The following is a 22,735-nucleotide window of genomic DNA, read 5'->3' as shown; positions in this document are numbered from 1 at the left end:
ATCCTTTCTTCAAAGTTTATTTTTATTTTTTATGGGTGCATTATATGTACCAGTGGGATTCATTATGCCATATTTGTATAAATGCATAACATAATGAGATGAATTTCATCCCCCAGTACCTTCCCAATTCCACATCCTTTCTCATCACTGTCCTTTTTAAATTTTTTTAGTATTTTCTTTTTGGTTGTTGATGGACTTTTTTTATTCATGTATTTATATGTGCTGCTGAGAATTGAACCCGGTGCCTCACACATGTGAGGCAAGCTCTCTACCACTGAGCCACAACCCCAGCCCTCATCACTGTTCTTTTCTGACCATCAAGGCACTTCCTTTCTTTTATAAAGGATTGACTTATTAGTTTCCTCCTCCTGGATTCCATCTCCAGTGTCTGGAACATCCTGGGGGATGATTCCTTTAGCAATCTGACTCCAGGTCTCTTGCCTTCTTTGGTTCCCCAGATCTGATGTGGTCTTTACTGTGGTTGGTGCTCTTGTGACCTAGCTGCCCTGAGGTAGTCAACACTGCTGTGTGTTCAGCCTGCCCCTCAGTCCCTCTGCCTCCTCATCACACCATCTACCCCTGTGCATGCATCCCATCTCTACACAGGTTCAACTTTGAGCCAGGTCAGTCATCTACTTTCTCCTTCCCTATCACCAGGACTGCTATGTGATGCTTAAGAAGGTCCCCAAATGTGTGGATTTGTGTTATTTCACCCTCTCCTGGGGCTCAGCACTTTTTGGATCCTGTTTTGTTCTTACTGTTGTTTCTGCAGAGTCAAGGCAGACTTGGGGCACTCTGGGTGAGCTCCAATTCATCTCTGCTACATCTTCTTGATAGATGGGTGTCAAATGCATGCAGAGGACAGTGAGTGTGAGTATGGGCTGACTCACCCTGGTGGCTTCCTCCCTTGTGCCCACCTACCCTCTCTCTTCTCTCTTGTGTCAGGAGAAGTATGTGGAGCATGTATATGTCTGTGAACAGCTCTCCCTCCCTGCTTTTAGTTGGCTGTCCTCTGGGGTTGTGTTTAAGTCAGCATGTTCAGGTTTCTTTCCACTGGCTCTTCTGAGGCCTTTTCAAAACCTCCCTGTTGTGTTATGACGACCCATCAGCATACTCTGGGGTCCACATCAAACTGTCTGCAGAGAAGAGTCCAAGGAATTCCCAGAGAGAAGAGGTCGGTATTAGTTGAAGATGCTTCTAGAAGTGTTTCCTCAAAATGCCCTAGGGGAGTGGCAGTATTATAGAAGCAGTCATGGAGAGGCAGATACAAAGCCCAGGCCTTTCCGTGTCCAGTGTGCTTTGCTTCTTCCTCATGCCTTGCCATTCTGGGCAGCACTGCTGTGTTTTTGCACAGTTCTCTGTCCTCAGGCTTGGTACCCAGGGAGGGCCTGGGAGTGCAGTGTGATCAGTGGGGTCAGCTGCTCACTCAGTCCTCACACCTAAGGACGGAGAATCCCCCCTGTCCAGGCTGCTGGTGTAGCTTTGTCTTTTCTGTTTTATGGGTTATGGTCACCCATGTTTGCTGTCTGTCAAAAGCTGTCCCAAATCTCTCTGTGCCTTTTGGTATTCTCACCCCTTCTTTACGCAAGGACTGATTTGACGCCAAATGAAAAGAATCTTTAAACATGATTGTGTTTCCAAAGAATTTTAGTAAACACATCAGAAATCCTGACAGGAAAAGAAGTCTGCTTTTAATATCTGAATACAAGAAGGGTGGTTTGGATGGCAGTCTCTTTTGACTTGACAGGTAGAAACTTGATGCATTATTTACAGACATTTTTGGTTACATTGAAAGTGTCATATAGAGAAAGCACATGCACAAAAAACACATTCTGGGTTTGTGTTCTGCCAGCTTCTTTGTGACCTAGAGGTTAGTGGTCTTCTGAGAGGTGTGACCTGGTGATGTGGGGTCTCAGATGGTACTATGTTTGCCTCAGTTACATTAGCTTCTTAAGATTAATGAGTTTTGATCAGATATGAAATTTTAAAGACATTTGTCATTTCGTGAGTTGGTTTTCGCACCCTAAAGCTAAATGACAATGGAGCTGAACTTACTTTCTGAGGTTTGTTTCATGTTACAGTTATCACCAGATAGTAACTTTGCCTTTTGACCTCTAGAGAAGATTGATTTGTCTTTTTCGTTCTGTAAATCAGAAGTGGGCAGATTTTTTTTTTTGTAAAGGGTTAGATAAAAAATATCTTGGGCTTTGTGGGCCTTTTGGTCTCTGGTGCAGTATCTTAGACCTGCTGTTGTAGCCTGCCATGAATGATACTTTTGCCTTTGTGGACCTCCAGCTGTGTTTATGATCTGAAGTAGGGGCCTTTCCCTTCTTGGAATTACTGCTTAGAGATCTCAGAAAATTAGTCATAGTACCAAATTCTCCTCATGAGCGCTTCATCTGAGCAGCCCTTAATACTGCCTCAAGTTAGTTAGTAAATTAGTTACTAGTGAGTAACTTTGGGTTACCTATAAAAGTCATCAGTGAGACCTGAAGGGGGGACTTCCAGTTTGGCTTGTTTTGTAACCTGTCAGAGGGCTGAGGGTCCTCACACCTTGAGGACTGAGAATCCCTTCCTCTAGGCTGCTGGTGTAGCTTTGTCTTTTCTGTTGATTGTGGCTGTTGACTTTGAAAATGGAAGTCTGGGGGAGAGGGTGCCTTGTCTGTGCATTGTGCCTGCTAAGTCTCTTGGTCAGCGGTGCTGATTCACTGTCTGGTACTGAGCTGGGGATTTACTGTGTCCTGTCTTAGTGTACTTATCTGTGAGATGGTAAAAATAAGTAATGAGCTTGCTTCTGACAAACTTGAGTTTAGTGGGGAAACTAGACACCTTAGCAAAAGACTCAACTTTTCTGTGGCATGCAGTTCACTTACTTAGTCTCTTATTAGTAGACTGGATCAGTATTACTGATTTCCTGGCATGGTACTGTTATCAATTCCATCTTTATTTGAAAATTTGCTATAGTGTTTGTTATGGAATTTTTGCATTAATTTTATTTATTTATTTATTTTTGTTTTGTTGGAGGTATTGGGGATTGAACTCAGGGGTGCTTAACTACTGAGCCATATCCCTAGTCCTTTTGATTTTAAAATTTTTTTTTTTAGATGTTGAGGGACCTTTATTTTATCCATTTATTTATATGCAGTGTTGAATTGAACCCGGTGCCTCACACATGCTGGGCAGGTGCTGTACCACTGAACCACAACCCCAGACCCCTTTTGACCTTTTTTTTTAATATTTATTTTGTTAGTTGTAGTTGGACACAATGCCTTTATTTTATTGATTTATTTTTATGTGGTGCTGAGGATCAAACCCAGGGCCTTTCACGTGCTAGATGAGCTTACTACTGCTGAGCCACCCTAGCCCTCCTTTTGATTTTTTTGAGACAGGGTCTCACTAAGTTGCTCAGGCTGGCCTCCAATTTGTGATCATTGTGTCTCAGGCCTCCTGCGTCATGGGGATTACAGACATGTACTACCACATCTGGCACATTAATTTGGATTTTAAAAAAATAATGAATTATTTTATCTTTGGGGCTGGGGATGTGGCTCAAGCGGTAGCGTGCTCGCCTGGCATGCGTGCGGCCCGGGTTCGATCCTCAGCACCACATATAAACAAAGATGTTGTGTCCGCCGAAAGCTGAAAAATAAATATTAAAAAAATTCTCTCTCTCTCTTTAAAAAAAAAAAAAAAAAAAAAAAAAAACCAAAAAAACCATGGCCACTGAATATGTTTCTCAGCCCCTTAAATTTGTGCCCAAAGTAAGTGCCTTCCTTTTCCACTTCCTAGTTGTCTCTGCCAGTTACATTTTTGATGGTCTGTGTACTAAACATTGTGGGGACTCTGGGCTCTGCTGTCTTTTTCTCAGATAAAGAGAATTGGTGCTTGTCCCAGTGGGCCGTTAGCTTTGCCCAGAGATCAGTGGACTCACTCTCCCCTTTGGCTTCTGAGAGTCTGCAGTACAAGCTTATAAGATTTAGTGTCTTGGGCTGGGGATCTAGCTCAGTTGGTAGAGTGACTGCCTTGTATGCACAAAGCCCTGGGTTCAATCCCCAGCAGCACACACACACACACACACACACACACACACACAAACAAAAAAGATCATTGATTTAGTGTCTCATCTAGTGTAATAGTCACTCATCTGTGCCTTTTACTAGGAATATCCCATTGATATTTGCAGCTAGTGAGATTCTTGGGTTTATGTTTATTTTGTCCATGTTTTGTTTCTGTTTATTATGACTTTTTTTCTGAGTTCTTTTTCTAATCTCTCCAACCCCTTATTCCCTTCCTCCCACTTTCCTTCCTTCCTTTTTTCTTCTGTGGAATTCACTGAGATCTTTTTTGACGTATGTTATCTTTCCAAGGATCTTGAAAGTTACCTCTCTTTTTTTTTTTAGTGATAAGCCCTTTAAAATTGTGCTTTGTTACACACCTGAAAGCATTAATGCCTCTCTCCTGTCCTGGTTGATGAAGGACTTTGGAATGCTGTAGTACCCGTGTCTTGGGCTGCATGCCTCTGTGCCTGCACCCGGCTCTGTTGGAGGAGTTTCGGAGTTGCACCCTCTAGACGTTGTTGTTACTGCCTTTGCCTCCAGTGCTGACTTCCTGGACCCACACCTCCCTTCATTTGCTGCTTTTCCTTATAGCTCACAGAGATCTTCTGAGATCATTTTCTTAGTTTCTGAAGTCTGTTCTTCAAATTCTTTTAGTTCAGGTTTGTTGGTGGTAACATCTCTGAGGTTTTCTTTGGTAATATTTTTACTTAACCTCATTTGCTGAAACTGCTTTTGGTGGGTTTACAATTCTAAATCTGCTGTAAGTGCCTCTGTACTTGGAAGCTGTGCTCTTCCTGTCTTTGGTTCCCGTTTTTGTTGTCAAGAGCACAAGTTCAGTGCACTTGCCCCATTGTAGGTCATGTGTCTTTTCTCTGGCTGCTGTAAAATCTTTGGTGATCTGTGGTTGAATTGTGATGTTTAGGTTTGCATTTATGTTTGTCTGAAATTTTTTGTGTGCCTTTTGAATCTGAGGGTTTAGATTTGCTTGTTTCTGGATGAGTTTTTGCCTTTATCTTTCTGAAACAAATTTTTTTCCTCCCCCATTCTTTCTGTTCTTTCTTTTCAGAATCCTAATTGGAAGAATGTTGAACATTTTCACTGTCCTGTCATCCACCTTTTTTCTACCATGTTTTTTGATTTAATATTTTCTAAGTGTCCAGTTACCCTTGAGTTTTGCAGTTTTATAATTCATTTCTGTGTTCTGTTATTTTTGGATTGCTCAGTCATTCATAATAGTAGCCCTAGCTTCTTGTTCATGTTTTAATTTCTTTTCTTTTTTTTGGTACCGGGGATTGAACTCAGAGGTACTCAACCACTGAGCCCCATCCCAGCCCTATTTTGTATTTTATTTAGAAACAGGGTCTCACTGAGTTGCTTAGTGCCTCGCCATTGCAGAGCTGGCTTTGAACTCGTGATCCTCCTGCTTTAGCCTCCGGAACTGCTGGGATTACAGGTGTGCACCATCACACCCAGCGATGTTTTAATTTCTTTTCATTGTTTTCGTGTATGAAACATCTGTTTTCTGTTTTGCATTTGATACTTGCAGGAGCTGAGAACTTTTTTGTTCTGGTTGTCAGTGGGTCCTTTTGCTGACTGTTACTTGTCGTGTCTTGTTTTTTTCACAAGTTTTGCTGTGGTATGTGTTATGGGGATTCTGTGAAGACCAGGTGGAAGCTGACCTGGCTGCCTGATGCCAGGCTTCATAGTCAATGAATGGGAAGATGCTGTTAGATATCAGATGGCTGTATTGAACTTAGAGGTGCAATACACTTATGACTTGATAGTTACCTCTATACAAATGCAGGTTTGGTACTAAGAGAGTGAGCAATCAAGAAATATGGCTTGTGAGGTTTCTCATGGAATCCTCTCTGCTTTGTTTCTCTTGGCAATGTGAGCCTATAGGAGGTGGTGGTGTGGTGTCATTGCTGAAGTTGCCCACTTCACATAGATGAGTAGTGCTTCCTGTATTTTAAACTTAATGTATGCCCTATCCAGGAGGTGGAGTTGGGCATCTAAGATGGGAGAAAGTCTCTGGGTATGTTCAGGCCCTCTGGAATAGGAGACAGAGTTAGAGTGAGATACAATGTGGGTTTACCTGCATGTCAATACCATTTTCTTTTGCATTTCAGGTTGATGCTGATGTCCCTGTACAATGTGAGCATCAATTTGAAAGGCTTGAAATACATCAGTGAGAGCCCTGGATTCATCCCTTTGCTCTGGTGGCTTTTGAATGGTAAGTGGTGGTCAGCTTTTTGCACAGTTGTGTGCTCTGCTTCTGCAGGGGAGGGCTTATCAGTGTATTAGAAACTAGAAGTGATTATCTCAGTGCATTAGTTCTTTAACAAATGACTGCAAACTTAAGAAAATTCATTGGTGTGCTAAGTGGTTTTTAGTGCTGATTCTCAAATGTTCCTTTTGATTTAGTTGGGATGTGTTGTGAGCTATGATACAGAGAAGATTATTATATAAAACAGCATACACCTTCCCTTTCTCTGTGAGCAAAACAGTATTGCATGTGGTATCTGCAGCAGGAGAAGTCCTGTCATTATAAAGAATTTGGGAAAAGAGAAATTGGAGAAATATTGCAACTCTGAAGTTATATCTATCTATGTGTGTGTGTCTGTTCAGATTTTCTTTAAGGCTGGGGGTGTGGTTTATGCAAAAAAAAAATTTGACTTTCCTTGTTGTTTCATAATTCAGATCTATTTTTGAGCTTCACTTCTACTTGGTGGTGACTACTTACTTTTTCTAAAAGGTTTATCAGGGCATGATTGGCATGCAGAAATTCCCATACATTAAAAGTTGAACAATTGGGGCTGGGGATGTGGCTCAAGTGATAGCGTGCTCGCCTGGCATGTGTGCAGCCCAGGTTCGATCCTCAGCACCACATTCTAACAAAGATGTTGTGTCCGCCGATAACTAAAAGAATAAATATTAAAAAAATCTCTCTCTCTCTCTCTCTCAAAAAAAAAAAAAAAGAGTTGAACAATTGATAAATTTTGATACAAATAGTTACCCATGAAATCATGACCATAGTCAAGGTAATGATGAAATCCATCACCCTAGAAAGGCACTTTGGGCACTCTGTGGCCCCCTTCTTTCCAGAGAGCCATTCACTTTCTGCACTGTAGTTTTGTTTTTATTTTCCATGCTTTTAAATAAGTAGAATCATAGTTTGTATTCTTTTCTGCCAGCTTCTTTCACTCAGCATGATTATTTTGAGACCCACCCATGTTTTTATGTGTGTTAATAGTTCATTACTTATTACTAAGTAGTATTGTCTTATGAAGATATATCATGGTGTATTTATTCGGCTGCTGTTTGTTGGATATTTGGGTCATCTCCATCTTTGGGCTATTGCAGGTACAGCTACTATGAGCATTCTTTCATGGGTCTTTGAATGACCATGTCCTTTTATTTCTCTTGGGTAAATATTTAGGGAGTAAAGTGGCTGGGTTGTATGATAGGTGTATGTTAATTTTTCTCTTTTTGTTTTTTATTTTTGTGGTGCTAGGGTTGGAATCTAGAGCCTTGGACATGCTAAGCGAGTGCTCTACCACTGAGCTACACCCCCAGCCCTGTCTGTCAGTTTTTATGAAACTAGCAAACTGTTTTCCAGAGTGACTAAACCATTCTAGTTTAGCATATCCTCACCAGTGCTTGGTCCAGCCCTCTTGTTCAGTTGTGGACAGTTGAGTAGCGAAGTAGGGTGCTACAGTGGGCACCCTGCTGTGGTTAGCATGCATTTTTGTTGTCAGTAATGGTGTAAAGCATTTTTTTCCCTGTGATTCTTCGCCATTTGTATAGCTATTGCTGCTGCTACTTTTTTCTTTTTCTTTTTTTCCTTTTTTTGGCAGTGCTGGGGACAGAACCCAGGACCTAAAAAATGCTAGGCAAGTGCTCTTCTGCTGAGCTACATCCCCAGCCCCCTGTATCTTCTTTGATGAAATGTCTATTCCTGTCTTTTGACATTATTTATTTTTATTTAACACTATTATTTATTTAACCATTATTTATTTATTTTTATTTAACGTTATTTCTTTTTTTTAACACTTATTTTTTAGCTGTAGGTCGACACAATGCCTTTATTTTATTTTTATTGGTGCTGAAGATTGAACCTAGTGCCTCACGCATGCTAGGCGAGCTCTCTTGCTCGGAGCCATAACCCCAGTCCCTGGGTTATTTCTTGTTATCAAGAATTCTTGGCATGTTCTATATATGAGTCTTTGTCAGGTATGTAGTAAAACACATTTTCTCACAGTTTATGGCATGCCTTTTGTTCTCTTAATGAGCATTTCTAAAGAGAGCAAAATCAATTTTGATTTTGGTAAAATTTAATATATCTTCTTTCTCTTCTAGGAATCATGGTTTTGGTGTAGAGTGCATTGCCCAAATCAAGATTGCAAGGATTTTCTAATGGGTTTCTTCAAATAGTTTCCTGGTTTTACATTTTACATTGTGTATAGGACCTATTTTGAGTCGATATTTGTGTGTGGTGTCTTGTGCATAAGGCTTTCTTAGCTTCCTGAGCACCTTTGGATTGAACTGTGAACTGCCTTTACCTCTGTGTTGAGAGTCAACTATTCATACACAGGAGGGGCTGTTGATAGACTAACTTCTGTTCCATTGATCCAGTTCCATATCATTATGCTATTATCACACCGTATAATAGTCTTGATAGCTTTGTAATAAATGTTAAGTCAGGTAGTGTAAATCCTCCAGATTTGTTATTCTTCAAAGTTATTCTGGTTATTTGTAAGCCCTTAGCCTTTCCATATGAATTTGAGAAAGAGTTTGTCATACTCTACCAGAAATTTTCCTGGAGTTTTTATCGTGATGGTGTTGGATCTATAGTTCTATTAGGGAAGAATTGATGTTTTAGCTCCTTGGAGTCTTTAACAGCAACAGTATGGGTCTTAATGTGAGAGAAAATAACTGCCAACCTGAATTTTACCTTCCCTTTCCCCATACCTTTCAAGAGTAAGGGTGAGATGAAGGTGTTTCAGGCAAATAAAACCAAGAGCATTGTTACCTATAACCCTCCCCCCCCCCCCCCCCCCCCCCCCCGCCGCCCACCAGTGGGCAGTTCTAAGGACATGCTTCTGGAGGAGTGTGGTTAGAAAGAGGGACAGGATGCACATCACGGTCAGAGAGCATCTTCTAAAAGATAGCTATGGAAGCACAGTGGGAGCCAAAGCCAGCAGAGTGGGAGCATCCACAGAGGAGCACTCTGAGGTCCTGTGGAGCAGGAATGCAAGACACTACTTGTGGGCTTTTGACATTCGCTGGTTGAATGGAGATGATGCAGAAAAGGGCACATTCCTGTACCATTTTGTAGGCCAAAATGGAATGTGACAATAATTTAAAGGATGACAAGCAGAGTGCTACACATGGCATTACAACCTCAGGTTTTTATTTTTTGTTTATTTATTTGGTACCAGAGTTTGAATCCAGGGACACTTAACCACTGAGTCACATCCCCAGACCTTTTTATTTTTTATTTTGAGGCATGGTCTCTCTAAGTTGCGTAGGGCCTGCTAACAAGCTGAGGCTGGCCTTGAATTTTAATCCTCCTGCTTCAGCCTTGAACTGCTGGGATCACAGGTGTGCACCACCACACCCAAACCTCAGGTTTTTTTTTTTTTTTGAGGTTTATAACATATGTGTGACTCAAGGGCACTCCACTACTGAGACACATCCCCAGCCCTATTTTTTTGTATTTTATTTAGAGACAGGGTTTCACTGAATTATTTAGTGTCTTGCTTTTGCTAAGGCTGTCTTTGAACTCATGATCCTCCTGCCTTAGCTTCCTGAGCCACTGCTATTACAGGCAAGCACCACCGCGGCCCGATGAACCTCATCTTTTTAATTGGAGTATTTAGATAAGTAATATGTAATGTGATTGGCAACACAGTTGGGTTTAACTTTATCTTGCTACTTGCTTTCTTGCTGTCCTCTCTGTTCTTTGTTTCCCTTCCCCCCTTAATTCCAGCTGTTTCCTGCGTTAACTTAAGTATTATTTTGTGATTTCTCCTGATTAGCTTTGTCCCCTTTCCTCATAGTGGTGTAGGCTGGAGAGTACATTTAGCTGCTTTCTGTGAAGACGCACCTCTTGCTGTTGGCCATTGTATGGTCTTCCATCTTTTCACTGTTATTGTCACATATGTGTTGTAAACCTCAAAATGCACTTTTTTTTTTTTTTTTTTGCTTTAAAGAACTGTTTGTGGGCTGGGGATGTGGCTCAAGTGGGAGTGCGCTCGCCTAGCGTGCATGAGGCACTGGGTTCTATTCTCAGCATCACATAAGTGTGAAATAAAGATACTGTATCCACCTAAAACTAAAGAAATAAATATTTTTTAAAAAAGAACTGCTTGTTTTTGGACGCATCATACATAAATGGGGTATAGCTTTTCATTCTTCTGGTTGTACATGATGTAGAGTTACACAGGATGTGTAATCATATAGGCACATAGGGTAATAATGTCCGATTCATTCTACTATCATTTCTACCCCCGATACACCCTCCCCTTCCTTCACTCCCCTCTGTCTAATCCAGAGTACCTCTATTCTTTCCTGCCCTCCCATTGTGAATTAGCATCTGCATATCAGAGAAAACATTAGGCCTTTGGTTCTTTGGGATTGGCTTATTTTGCTTAGCATAGTATTCTCTAATTCCATCCATTTACTGGCAAATGCCATAAGTTAATTCTTATTTAAGGCTAAGTAATAATACATTGTGTATGTACACCACAATTTCTTTATCCATTCATCTGTTGAAGGGCATCTAGGTTGATTCCATAGTTTAGCTATTGTAAATTGAGCTGCTATAAATATTGATGTGGCTATGTCACTTTAGTATGCTGTTTTAAGTCCTTTGAGTATAAACTGAGGAGTGGGATAACTGGGTCAACTGGTGGTTCCATTCCAGATATTCTGGTGAATCTCCAGACTGCTTTCCAGAGTGGTTGCACCGATTTGTAGTCCTACCTGCAATGTATAAGTGTACCCTTTCCCCCACATCCTTGCCAATATTTTTTGTTGCTTGTATTCTTAATACATTCTAACTGAGTGAGATAGAATTTCAGTGTTGTTTTGGTTTAAATTTCTCTGATTACTAGAGATGGTAAACATTTTTGGGGGTGTTTGTTGATAGATTGTATTTCTTCTGTGAAGTGTCTGTTCAGTTCCTTTGCCCATTTATTAATGGATTATTTGTGTTTTTTGAGTTCTTTATATGTCCTGGAGATTAATGCTCTTTGGTGTGTGTGGTAAAGATTCTCTCCCATTCTGTAAGCTCTCCATGTTATTGATTGTTTTCTTTGCTGTGAAGAACCTTTCATTTTTATTCTATCCCATTGATTGTACTTTAAAGAATTGCTTTTTTTTTTTTTTGGTGCTGGGGTTTGAACCCAGGGCCTTGTGCATGTGAGGCAACCACTGTACCAACTGAGCTGTATTCCCCAGCCCCAAGAACTGCTTCTTAAGAGCTTGCAAAAGTATGAAGGAGGCCTGGTGATGTAGCTCAGTGGTAGAATGCTTACCTAGCATGAATTAGACTCTGGGTTCAATCCTCAGTACTCCAAGAAAAGAGTTTCCAAGAAGAGCTCTAGCAATGGCTCCCCATTGAGTCCCTGCTGATGCAGCACTTCTTGTGCCTGAGTGACCTAATGTGTTGTGGGAACTCTGCGCCTGATGTCCCTCCCATTTTACTGACTAGGAAGCAAGCTCAGAGAACGGGAATGCTGCCTTATTGGCCAAGGCCAGTCAGGAAGTACCTCATTTGGTGTCCCTAGCCTCACACCTCTGACTGAGCTTGTGACTTTTCTCCTGTGCCATGCTGAATTTCTAAGTTAAACCTGCATTTAACTTGAAATGTGAAACTTAGTTGCTACCTCCATTTTCATAGATGCCTTACCATTCTGGGGATTCTGTTTGCCTGTGCCACTTCTGCTGTTCCTGGCATCTGCTGACTTGCATGTGTTCTGTCATGTGTTGCAGTGGGACTACTCTGTTTGTGACTCAGACTCTGCACATTCATCAGAGTGACCCATCTGCCATGCCAATATGTTTTAAAACCCCCTGGCCTAAGTAGCACCTTTTCTACTTCCCTCTGTGTGATCTGCTGTCGACAGTACTGTGTTGAAAAGTTGAGAAGTGATTTCAGAAGAAAGAAATAAGGAATCAGTTGGTAGAGTAGAAGCCAGAACCAGATGAGCTCATGGAAGAAGCAAAGAGGCTGCCTTCTATTGTGAGCAGCTTTTAGTTCTTCTGTGAAGGTGGGAGAGATGGTGTCTTTTTTGGATTTTGGGAATTAAAAAAAAACAAACCTAGAGATATAAAATAGCCTACTATGTTAAGCTATACTAGTTCATTTCCTAATCATCTAAATGGTTAGATACATTATGTTTCCACACCTTCAAAATCCAACTTAAAACTACTCACCAGGGAACCTTGCCAGTTTTTCTGTCCTCAAGTCTGATCATCCCTTCTCCTGTGTTCCATGGCGAAATGGTACCAAGGATTCCTGCTGTACTGCTGACGGGGTGTTTGTTGATAGCCCCACACTAATGTGGGAGTCCTAACTGGGTGAGAGAGCTGGACTGTTCCTCTTGCCTCCCACAGAACATGTTGATGGAACTCCACATCCTCTCTGCATATCGCTGCTTTACCTGCCCCACTGGTGGGTGGTTGTGGAGGGCCCTCAACAATCAGAACATGAAAGAGGACAGCCCTATTGAGGACAGTGTTTACTGAGCTCCTAGCATGGTCTAAGGGAGGGCACTGAGGCTTTGACTCTCAACTGAAGAGGTGCCAGAGGGACTGCTGGAGCCAGACCACCTATGAATACGTGGATGGTATTCCATGATTAGAGCACATTCTGGCTGCTGTGGGGAGGCCAGTGGGAACGGTGATGGGATGGGAGTGGGGGTGGGGGTGGGGGTAGGGGCATTGCATATTTTACCTGAGAGGGCCAGGGCATCCTGAGCCAGGGTGGTAGCAGTGGAGGTGATTTGTGTGGCTGGATTCAGGGCACTTTTCAAAGGAAAGGGAGACTGTGCTGAGAACCTAAAAGATTTTCAGGGAAGGCCAGACTGAAGTTAACTGGTTTCAGAAAGGAAAGAGTGTGTGCGGAGAGAATGCAGTGATCACTGCAGTTCTTGGGGCTTGCTCTGGGCTGCCCCTGCTCTGTGCACCTCCAAGCATTAACTCCCTGACCCAGCCAGCAGTACTGAGCCACCCAGGGCGAGTTGTGGGAGGAGGGGTAGCAGGGACCCTGGATGACCAGCAGGAGTCAGGTTGACAGGAAGTGTGGGGCGGGCTTCTCTTGAAGAGCTTTGGCAAGCCTTATTATTATTATTTTCCCCTTGCTCTCCTCCTTGGTTCATCCTCTGTTCTTAGATGTCTTTTTTTTTTTTTTAATGAGGACAATATAATTAGTGAAAAGCACAAAAACAAAAAAGTGAAGCTCAGAAAATGATCACAAAGAAACATTGGTTATCAGCCAGCTTGAGAAATGAAGTTGCTGCACACAGGAAACCTGTGCTTTTCCCTTTTGGCTTCCCACTGTGTCCGTTTTGAGCATTATGTAACTGGAATTGAGCAGGCTGTTTGATCCAGCATGTCTGGGAAGCTCATTGTGCTGTTGCGTGTTGCTGTGTTTCGTGTTTGTTGCCTTATTATGGGGTTTCCCAGCATGTTGTCATTTGGGGCCTGATAAGTTCTTTGTAGTAGGACTATCCTGTACTCTGTAGGTTGTTTAGCTGCATCTCTGTCCTCATCCCACTCAACATGTTTCCATATGTTCAAAATGTCCCACTCCCCAGGAGAGCCACTGGTGTACCGGTTCCATGGTGTGAAACAACCACAGTCCACTTACATTTACTGCAAGTGTATGTTTGGATTATTTCTAGTTTTTGGCTTTTGCAAATAGTGCTGCTCCACAGGCTCCTGTAAACATGCATTCTTGCCTGTTGGACATGCCTTTAGGAGGCCACCTTCTCTGGGTCTTTGTGAGTGCCTGTCTCTCACTGTAGCAGTCTGTGTTGGGCTGTTTGCCAAGTGTAAACTTTTACCAATAGCAGAGGACCAACATTTGCTTTTCGTTTCACAGAACACCTGGTATATCAGCTTGCTTCACCTTAGCTGGCTGATCTGATATAGCGTTATTCTACTGTGATTTTAATTTCCATTTCTTTGATAGGTTCTGATATTGGCTTACTGGCTATATGGATACCCTCTTTTGCCAAATCATGTTCCAGCCTCTTGTCTGTTTTGTTAGATTGTGTGAATTTTACATTCTGGATACAGGATCTTTCTTTTTTTAAGTTGTAAGTACATTTTCCCACTCCAAGGCTTGTTGTATCTCTCTTAATGGTATCTTTGAATGTAATACTTTGTGTTTCCTGTTGAAGAAGTATCTGCCCACCCCCGGTCACAAGGGTATTTACTGTGTCCTTCCTAGAAGCCTCCTCAGTTGGTTTAGGAGTAGTCTGCCTGGTTTGCCTGAGGGCTGTAGTAGGACGGGCTTCCCACGTGGCACCCTCACCCAGTGCTGCCGTCGAGGACCCATTCTCTCCCACTGCTCTCATGAGCACCCTTGGTTCTCCAGCAGCTGCCCACACAGAATGGAGTGCTTCTGGCTGCCCTTTTATTCCTCTGGCCCCTGTCGTTCTGCAGAGCAGAGTGTCATTGGGCAAGTTTAGGTGTCTAGACAGACCTTGGCTTTCTTCAGTGTGGCCTTCATGTTCCTGTCTCTTTTCCATAGACATTTAAAAGTCTTCCTGTCATATTCCACAAGAGAGGCTGTCCTGGTTTTTTTTTTTAATAATTTTTTTTTAAAAAGAGTGAGAGTGAGAGAGAAGGAGAATTTTAATATTTATTTTTTTGTAGTTTTTGGCGGACACAACATCTTTGTTTGTATGTGGTGCTGAGGATCGAACCTGGCCACACGCATGCCAGACGAGCGCGATACCGCTTGAGCCACATCCCCAGCCCTGTCCTGGTTTTTGATTGAAATTGCTTTGAATCTGTAGGTCAGTTTGGAAAAATTGGCATCTTTATAAAATGTTGAGACCGAGACCTCCAGTACACATAATGGTACATCTCTTCATTCTGTCAGCCGGGTATTGTTTTTTCATAGGTCTTAAGTATCTTGATCAAATTTGCTCCCAGTAGCGATTCTTATCTCTGTTTCTTTTTAAATATTTTTAAATTGTAGTTGGACACAATACCTTTATTTATTTATTTATTTTTATGTGGTGCTGAGGATGGAACCCAGCGCCTCGCACATGCTAGGTGAGCGCTCTACTGCTGAGCCCCAGCCCCAGCCCTCCTGCAATCCTTATTTCTAATGGCATAATTAGAAATAGACCTTTGACTACACACTGTCAGTTCACCCAGCATATCTGTGAGTACCTGCACCTTCTCTGGCCACTTCTCTGGTCAGCACTGGGAAGACAGTAGCAGCTGAGCACACCCAAGCCTCTGCCACTTTGGAGCTGGGGGGTAGAGAGAGATGACAGAGACTGTTAATCAGTGAAACACACCCTGTTGAGTGGTACTTCATGTGACTGAGGGAAAAGGCAAGGAGAGGAACAGGAGGGCAGCTTTCTTTTTGAGTTTTAAAATGGTAATGGGAGGCCACTGAGCAGTGGACTTCTGCATGGAGACCTGAAGGAGGAAGAAGGGAGCTCTTTGGATGTCCAAGGAGGTGTGTTCCAGCCAGAGGGATGGGCAAGGGGGAGGGTCTGAGGCAGGCTCTTGTAGAGCAGGCATGAGGAGTTGGGAGGAGTTGGCATGGGGTTTGTTCTGTGTAGTTTGGCAGTGATTGTTCAGGGAGCACCAACTGTGTATTCGGCTTTTTTTTTTCCCCCTTAGTTGTAGATAGATTTTTATTTTATTTATTTATATGTGGTGCTGAGAATCGAACCCAGTAACTCATACATGCCAAGCAAGTGTGCTACCGTTGAGCCCTGTGTACCAGGCATTTTGATAGATACTTCCACACATCCTTCCACTTGGTCTTTATAATACTGATGCAGATAATTCAAACCTTTAGTTTATAGATGAAGAACAAAGGCCCACTTGGGTTAAATAGCTTTGCTAAGGCATACTGGTGAGGGACTCCAGATTCCATGTCCTTACCTCTGCAGGTGCTGCCACACTTTGTCACATGCTGGACTCTCACTGTACTTCCTGTTTTAGTTCATGTATTTGATGTGTGGCTTTTGAAAAATGGATAATTACCAGATAAGGAAAAAAAGATTTGTTTGTTCTCATTTTAAGATATGGTTGAGAATAGAGGAATCCTCTGAGCACATATTAAAGAACTAGTGCAACTGTCAGGATGTCCTTTGACCTAGTTGGTGAGTTTCTTCTTGTCAGTGTCAGGGTTGTGTGTGTGTGTGTGTGTGTTGGGGGGAGGGCTTCAGTGCCATTTCTTGTTCTCTGGTCCTCAGTTAGCCATAGCTGAATTCCCAGAATGCTATTTGTCCTTCCCTCCTGTCCCTTTCCCACTTGGATATGAGGGTAGATGGAACCCTGCTACCATCCAGAAGAACTAGTGTCCTGAAGGAACCAGTTTGGGAACCACAACATCAGTTCAGTGGTGACCATGGATGTGTCCTTGGAGAACAGGTGGGCCTAGAGGGACTTGGTAGGCCTTCCTTCTGCAGAGACTGGTCTCACCTTAGGGCGGGACATTTCAGCGTAACTCTGTGTAAAGCTTCTAATCCCTTCACTGAAGCTTTGGGTACACGTCAGCCTTCTGTTCTGAATTTGCCCTGCACATAGGGAAGGGTGTTGTTGCTGGCTCTCATGACCAGCCATTGGCCAGTAGCAAACCCTCTATCTGGTACTGGGCTGGAGTGGCACAGCTTACACAATTTTGCTTCCAAGATGTTCTCCATGGATATGATGCAGTTATTGAAGCTGGGCCAGCACAGTTATCCAGATGCTGCTACTGGTGACAGCTGGGACTGAGAGAGCTGTGTGCTCACTGGAGGTGTTTGTCCGTGGTGAACACCACTGCCTGTGGCCTTGGAGCTGTGGGCAGTGCTGGCCCGGGTGGGCTCCATGCCGAGCTCTCATCAGCGTTACCCAGCTGTGGGACATGCTCTCCTCACTTGCTGCACTGCCCCAGTGCCCCGCCTTCCCACTCCCCGACGCCTTAGATGATGGGAACATGAACAAGGAAGCCTGTCTACTTTTGGGAAGAGCCCTGGGAGCATTGAGAGGACTTTGTGAGAATAGCCCCAAAATGTCAAGAGGAAGCAATATGAAGAATGTCATTTCAGTTATTCTGATTTCTTTGAGCTTGAGTAATGAAATAGCTCATTTTTTTTTTTTTTGGTTTGTGTTTCTGTGTGGTTCATTTATATAATTTTTAAGAATAGGCAGAAGAAATGAGAACGTGGTTGCTCTGGTTTGCACTGAGTGGAAGGGAGGAGATGTGGGGGCACTTTATGGTGAAGAAGTGTTCTGTACCTTGATTTGCTGTGTGCACTGGTCAGAACTGAAGTAGTTACACATAACGGGATTTGTGCATCCAAGAAAAACACTTTATTCATGAAGTTTTACACTGTATCTCTGTAGCGAACTACTGTCCCAGTGCTGACACCTGCCAGCTTGATGCAGCGTGAAGACTTTGCTTACCACCACCTTTCCTTGTTTGTTGTGGTTCTGCCCTTAGTTTCTTTGCTCATGCTTCCTTGCTGATGTGCCAGGATTCCTTTTACTGTTTACTTTTCCAGAGTTATACATGAGTTGTAAAAATAATGGAGAGAGTAAACCCTCACTCACTGTCCTCTACTCCCCTGATAGTTACATATTACACAACCACAGAATGGTTACTACATTGGTACAATATTATTACCCAATCTTAGCCCAAAGTAGAATTTTGGCATTTTTCCCATAGATTTTCTTTCACTTAGCATGTTTCAAAGGGACATCCATGTTGTAGCTTGCATCTGTATTTCACTCCTTTTTATGGCCGAATAATATTCCATTGTATGAACCTACAGTGTTTGTTCATTCATCATTTGATAGGCATTTGGATTATTTCCATCTTGGGGCTGGTATGAATCTTGTTACAAGGGTTTGTGTGTTCTAGTTATTAGAATAGGTTTACCACCCCAAATCCTCTGAATTTCCTCTCATATGAGAATGACTTTGATTCCTCTTCATTTAAAAGGCTGTTTCCCCTGGATGAAGGTTTCTACAATTGACAGTTGCTTTCTTTAAAGAGATGAAAAAGGTGGGTCACTCCCTTCTGGCTTCCAGGGTTTCTGATGAGAAATCCAGACTCTGGATCATTTTCCTTGGTGAGAGGCCACTTCTTTCTTGCTACTGTTGAGATTAGCTTTCAGAGGATCGGCTGTGTTATGTCTTGGGGTAGATTTTCTTTAGGTTTATCTGTAGGCCTCTGTCTTTTGCCAGCTCAGGCAAAATTCCAGTCATTGTTTTCGTGGACTGTTTTTCACCCTGCCCATTTTTCCTCTCCTTCCTGGAATTCGGTGACCTGAATGCTTGGTCTCTTATTTTGGTCCCATGGGGACTGTTCATTTTCATTTTAGTCTGTTTCTCTTGGTCATTCAGATTGGCTAATTTCTATTGTCCTGTCTTACAGTGCACTGATGTGTCTCACCTATCCCTTCCCTTCTGTCTCTACCAAGCTTTCTATCTCGGTTATGACAACTTCAGTTCTAATTCTTCCTTTTGTTGTTCCTTATATGTTCTGGTTTTTTGCTGAGATTATTTTAGAATTTGTTTCTAGTATAATTGCTCATTGAAGAACTTTTGCTTTAAAACCTATTTATTAGATTAGCCTGTTTTTCATCACTACAGCGAAATACCCAAGGCAGACTAGTATATAAAGAAAATTGGGGGGCTAGGGATGTGGCTCAAGCGGTAGCGCGCTCGCCTGGCATGCGTGCGGCCCGGGTTCAATCCTCAGCACCACATATAAGCAAAGATGTTGTGTCCGCCAAAAACTAAAAAAATAAATATTTAAAAAAAAAAGAAAATTGGTTTATTTTGGCCCATGGTTCTGGAGATTCAGTGTCCCAACATCATGGTGTGAGCTCTGGTGAGAGACCCTCAGCTACCTCACAGCACTGCAGGAGATGCACGTGTATCTTTGTGTTTCTCTCCGTCTCTAGTGAAACCACCAGGATTCAATCATGAGGCTCCATCTTAATGGCCTTCACTGTCCAAAGGCCTCACCTTTTAAAACCATAGTTGGATTAAACTTCTACCCTCTCAATATCATTAACTTACACCTTTGGATTTAAACTCCTACATGAGTTTCTGGGGAAAAGTGGTATTCCGACTGCAACAACCGTGTCAGAATGCTAGTAGCACTATGTCATCTCTGTGCTGGTGCCAGTTGTTTCTCCCAGAACTGGGCCCTGACTGATGGGGCTGTGCTCAGTCTTCCACCACGAGGGTTCTCACCATCACACCTCTTGCTCCCTGTGCTGTCTCCCCTCCATGCTGTCCTGCGCCTGACTGCCCCCCTCCTGTGATGTCTTCAGTGGTCATTCCCCTTGGGCCACACTTGTTCCCTATCCAGCAGCCTGCCTTACTTACTTCACCCCTTTCTGGGAGGCCCTGTGGCTCTCTCTCCAGCACACTGTTTGTCCCAAATTTGCTTGCACTTGTTTTACATCTGTCTTAGCCACATAATATACAGGCTTTCCATTTATTTAGCAAATACTTACTGAGCCTTATTCTAAATATTAGGGGTGAAGTGGGGGAGAAAGACAGACAAGACCCTGCTCTTGTGAAGTTTTCAGATTAGTGGGTGAAGGAAGAAAGTAGTAAGGTGATATTATTCAGAGAACTGAATAGGTGATGGATGAGAGAGTGCCTGGTGGTTAGGAATGGCCACTCTGAAGAGACAATATTTAAGCTGAACTTGGATTCATTCTTGGAGTTTCAACTCTCTCTTTACATCCACCTATTATTCTTTTTTTCCGCATTTTTAATTGGTGTATTATAGTTGTTCATAATGATGGGATTTGTTGTTACATGTTTGTATTTGTGCACAGTGTAACAGTATTGGCACTTCCCCCTCCCCCCCTACTTCCCACCCCTTGGTCCCTTTCCTCTTCTGATCTCCCTTTGATTTTCATAATATCTGCCCCCTCCATTTTTCTCTCTTCCACACATGAGAGAAAACATAGAACGCTTGACCTTCTGAATTTGATTTATTTCACTTAACATGATGGCCTCTAGTTCCATCCATTTTCCTGCAAATGACATGATTTCATTTTTCTTTATGGCTGAATAAAACTCCATTGTGTATATACCACGTTTTCTTTATCCATTCATCTACTGATGGACACTTAGGGCTAGGTCTGTAGTTTGGCTGTTATTACATCGACCTATTCTTGCATGTTTTCTACTTTTTTCCATTAGAAACTTTTATGGGCTGAATTGTGTTTCCCCAAATCCATATGTTGAAATCCTAATCTGCAGTTCTTCAGAAATATGAGTGAGTGTATTTGGAGATGTATTTGGGGACTTTTAAGGGGAGATGAAGGTAAAATGAGGTCATTAGGATGGCCCTCATTCATATCAACCTCACTGTGTCCTCATAAGGACACAAGACACACACCAAGGGATGATCACTTGAAGACATGGGGAACATAGTGTCTGCAAACCAAGGAGAGAGGCCTCAGGGCCTCCTGAGGCTCCTGAGCCCTGTAGTGCCTTGACCTTGGACTTCCAGCCTCTGGCATTGAGAGAGAGAATAAGTTTCTGTTGTTTAAGCTTCTGGGCTGTGGTGTTTGTTATGGCAGCCTGCGTATACTAATGCACAACCCTCAGCACATTAATCAGTTATTTTAAATTCCCCATCTGATAATTCCAAAATCAGTTATCTCTCTGGTTCTGATGCTTGGTTTGTCTCTTCAGGCTTTGCTTTTTATTTATTTATTAACAATACTTTTTGTTCTTTTCTGGTTGAAAGCTAGTGTCAATGTAAATAACAATGACACAGAGATCCTCCAGAGAATAACGATGTTACTTAGGCTAGCAGAGCACATCCGTAGCAAACTGGGTGAGGGGAGGTTTTTAATGGCAAAGCAGGAGGGTTACAAATGATGTTCTGGAACAATACTTCTTGCTGTAAGGGTCCATAACAAGGGTGGCAGCAGTCCAGGGCTGGGCAGACAGCTGAGCACATGTCCTGGGTAAGGTGATGGCGGCCTTGTGCAATGCTATGGTTTTAAGAGAGTCTTTGGTGAATAACTCGTGTCATCAGGAATACAAGTGTGAGAACTGCTCCTTCATGTTGTCCCCAACATATGCATGTGAGAGCTTGATGGCTGGCCACTGTGGCTCCATCTTGATTTGGATGACTTTTACACTGGGCGTGATTGATAAGGGATAGGAACTGGGGGATAGGCCTTTTGCCTGAAGTTTTGGCCAGAATTTGTGCTGTGCTTAATGTAGGTGCCTGAAGCTTCACACCCCTGAAGTGCCTTTGTTTATTCTCTCCTGTTGCCTTTGGGTTTTCTGTGGAATTCCTCCTGAGACTGTCTGGCAGCCCTCTCAGTGTGGTCCCCTGTGTTGCTGTGCACTGTGACACCTGATGGTGTGCTGCAAGTTGTGGGATAGGAGTAGAAGTGCTGTCTTCTCAGGATCATACTCAGTCTAGAGGCTATGACCAGTGTTCCTTAGCTCTGCCCTGTGGGTGAGTCAGGGCTCTCCCTATCCTGGGTGACTAGACTCTAGCAGTCTGTCCTGGAGACCAGCCTTTGTGATGCTCAGAACCCCAATGTGTCACCTAGTGGTTGTTCCTCCTTCCACCTACCAGAGCCACCAGGGCACCTTTCTTGGCATTTCACTTTGAGAACTTGGTGGGGTTTCTAAAGCAAGCCCCACAAAAATGTGACCTTGGGAGTTTCTTACTGTCATGTATCCCATGCTCAGCTTTCAATAGTCTGTCAAAGTGATCATTTAATTCTTCCTGTCAGTTACGACTCCAGTGGCTGCTCCTCCAGGGAAGTAGATCTCACTGTGACTCTCCAGATTTCAGGGTGCCATTTTGTTTTGTGACCTAGTTCTCCGATAGACCCAAGAAAAGTCATTGAGTTTCTTGCTGTGACAATAGGAGTTGTGATTTCCCAGCTCTTTGCATGTTGGAGTTGAAACTGCTAAGCTAAAATTTGAAAAGAACAAAGCACATGAAGAGCAGGGGAAGAATGCTCTAGGCACAAGGACCTAGGCATGTGTAGAAACTGAGGGCTGGCCATGCTCCTGCGGTGAGGTCAGGGGACCCCAGGGGGACAGCCAGGAGAAGTTAGGTGGGGCTTTGTCAGTGGGTGGAAGGCTTGGGGTTCTATCTTGAGTGCAGTGAAGCTCCTGCGGCAGGGAGGGACATATTCAGATTTCTGTTTAAAAAATTGTCATTCTGGCTATAGCAGGGCAGATGGATACGAATGGAAAGGGGCAAGAAGGCAAATATTAAGTAAGAAAGCCGCCAAAAGGCCACTGAGCCTTCTGTGTGAGGATGGGTAGCTCAGCTAGGGTGGTACCCTGGGCTTAAGGTGTGCTTGGATGTGAAGCTACAGGACTTCTGATGAGTGAGGGGACGGTTAACTGCACTTGTATCGTTGGGTGACCCTGTGCTATGTATTTACTGAGACAAGGATGGCAGTGACGAGGGGAGG

The 22,735-nt window shown here is 43.0% G+C and overlaps 1 protein-coding gene across 6 annotated transcripts in view; it reads left to right on the top strand.

Annotated features, from left to right (window-relative positions):
• Hsf2bp (heat shock transcription factor 2 binding protein) overlaps nt 1-22,735 on the top strand; it is a 68,798-nt gene that overhangs the window by 30,385 nt on the left and 15,678 nt on the right. For all 6 annotated transcript variants that reach the window (XM_058577295.1, XM_058577294.1, XM_058577297.1 and 3 more), the window contains one exon: nt 6,188-6,291. In XM_058577295.1, the coding sequence (XP_058433278.1) occupies nt 6,188-6,291 (104 nt within the window). The remainder of the gene's footprint in view (nt 1-6,187; nt 6,292-22,735) is intronic.

The sequence above is a fragment of the Marmota monax genome, unplaced genomic scaffold (assembly GCF_021218885.2).
Source record: "Marmota monax isolate L192 unplaced genomic scaffold, Marmota_monax_Labrador192_F-V1.1 WCK01_AAM20220418_F8-fsc00125, whole genome shotgun sequence".
NCBI lineage: Eukaryota > Metazoa > Chordata > Mammalia > Rodentia > Sciuridae > Marmota > Marmota monax.
Note: the sequence above shows the minus strand (reverse complement) of the source record. Positions and strands in the feature narration are given on the sequence as shown.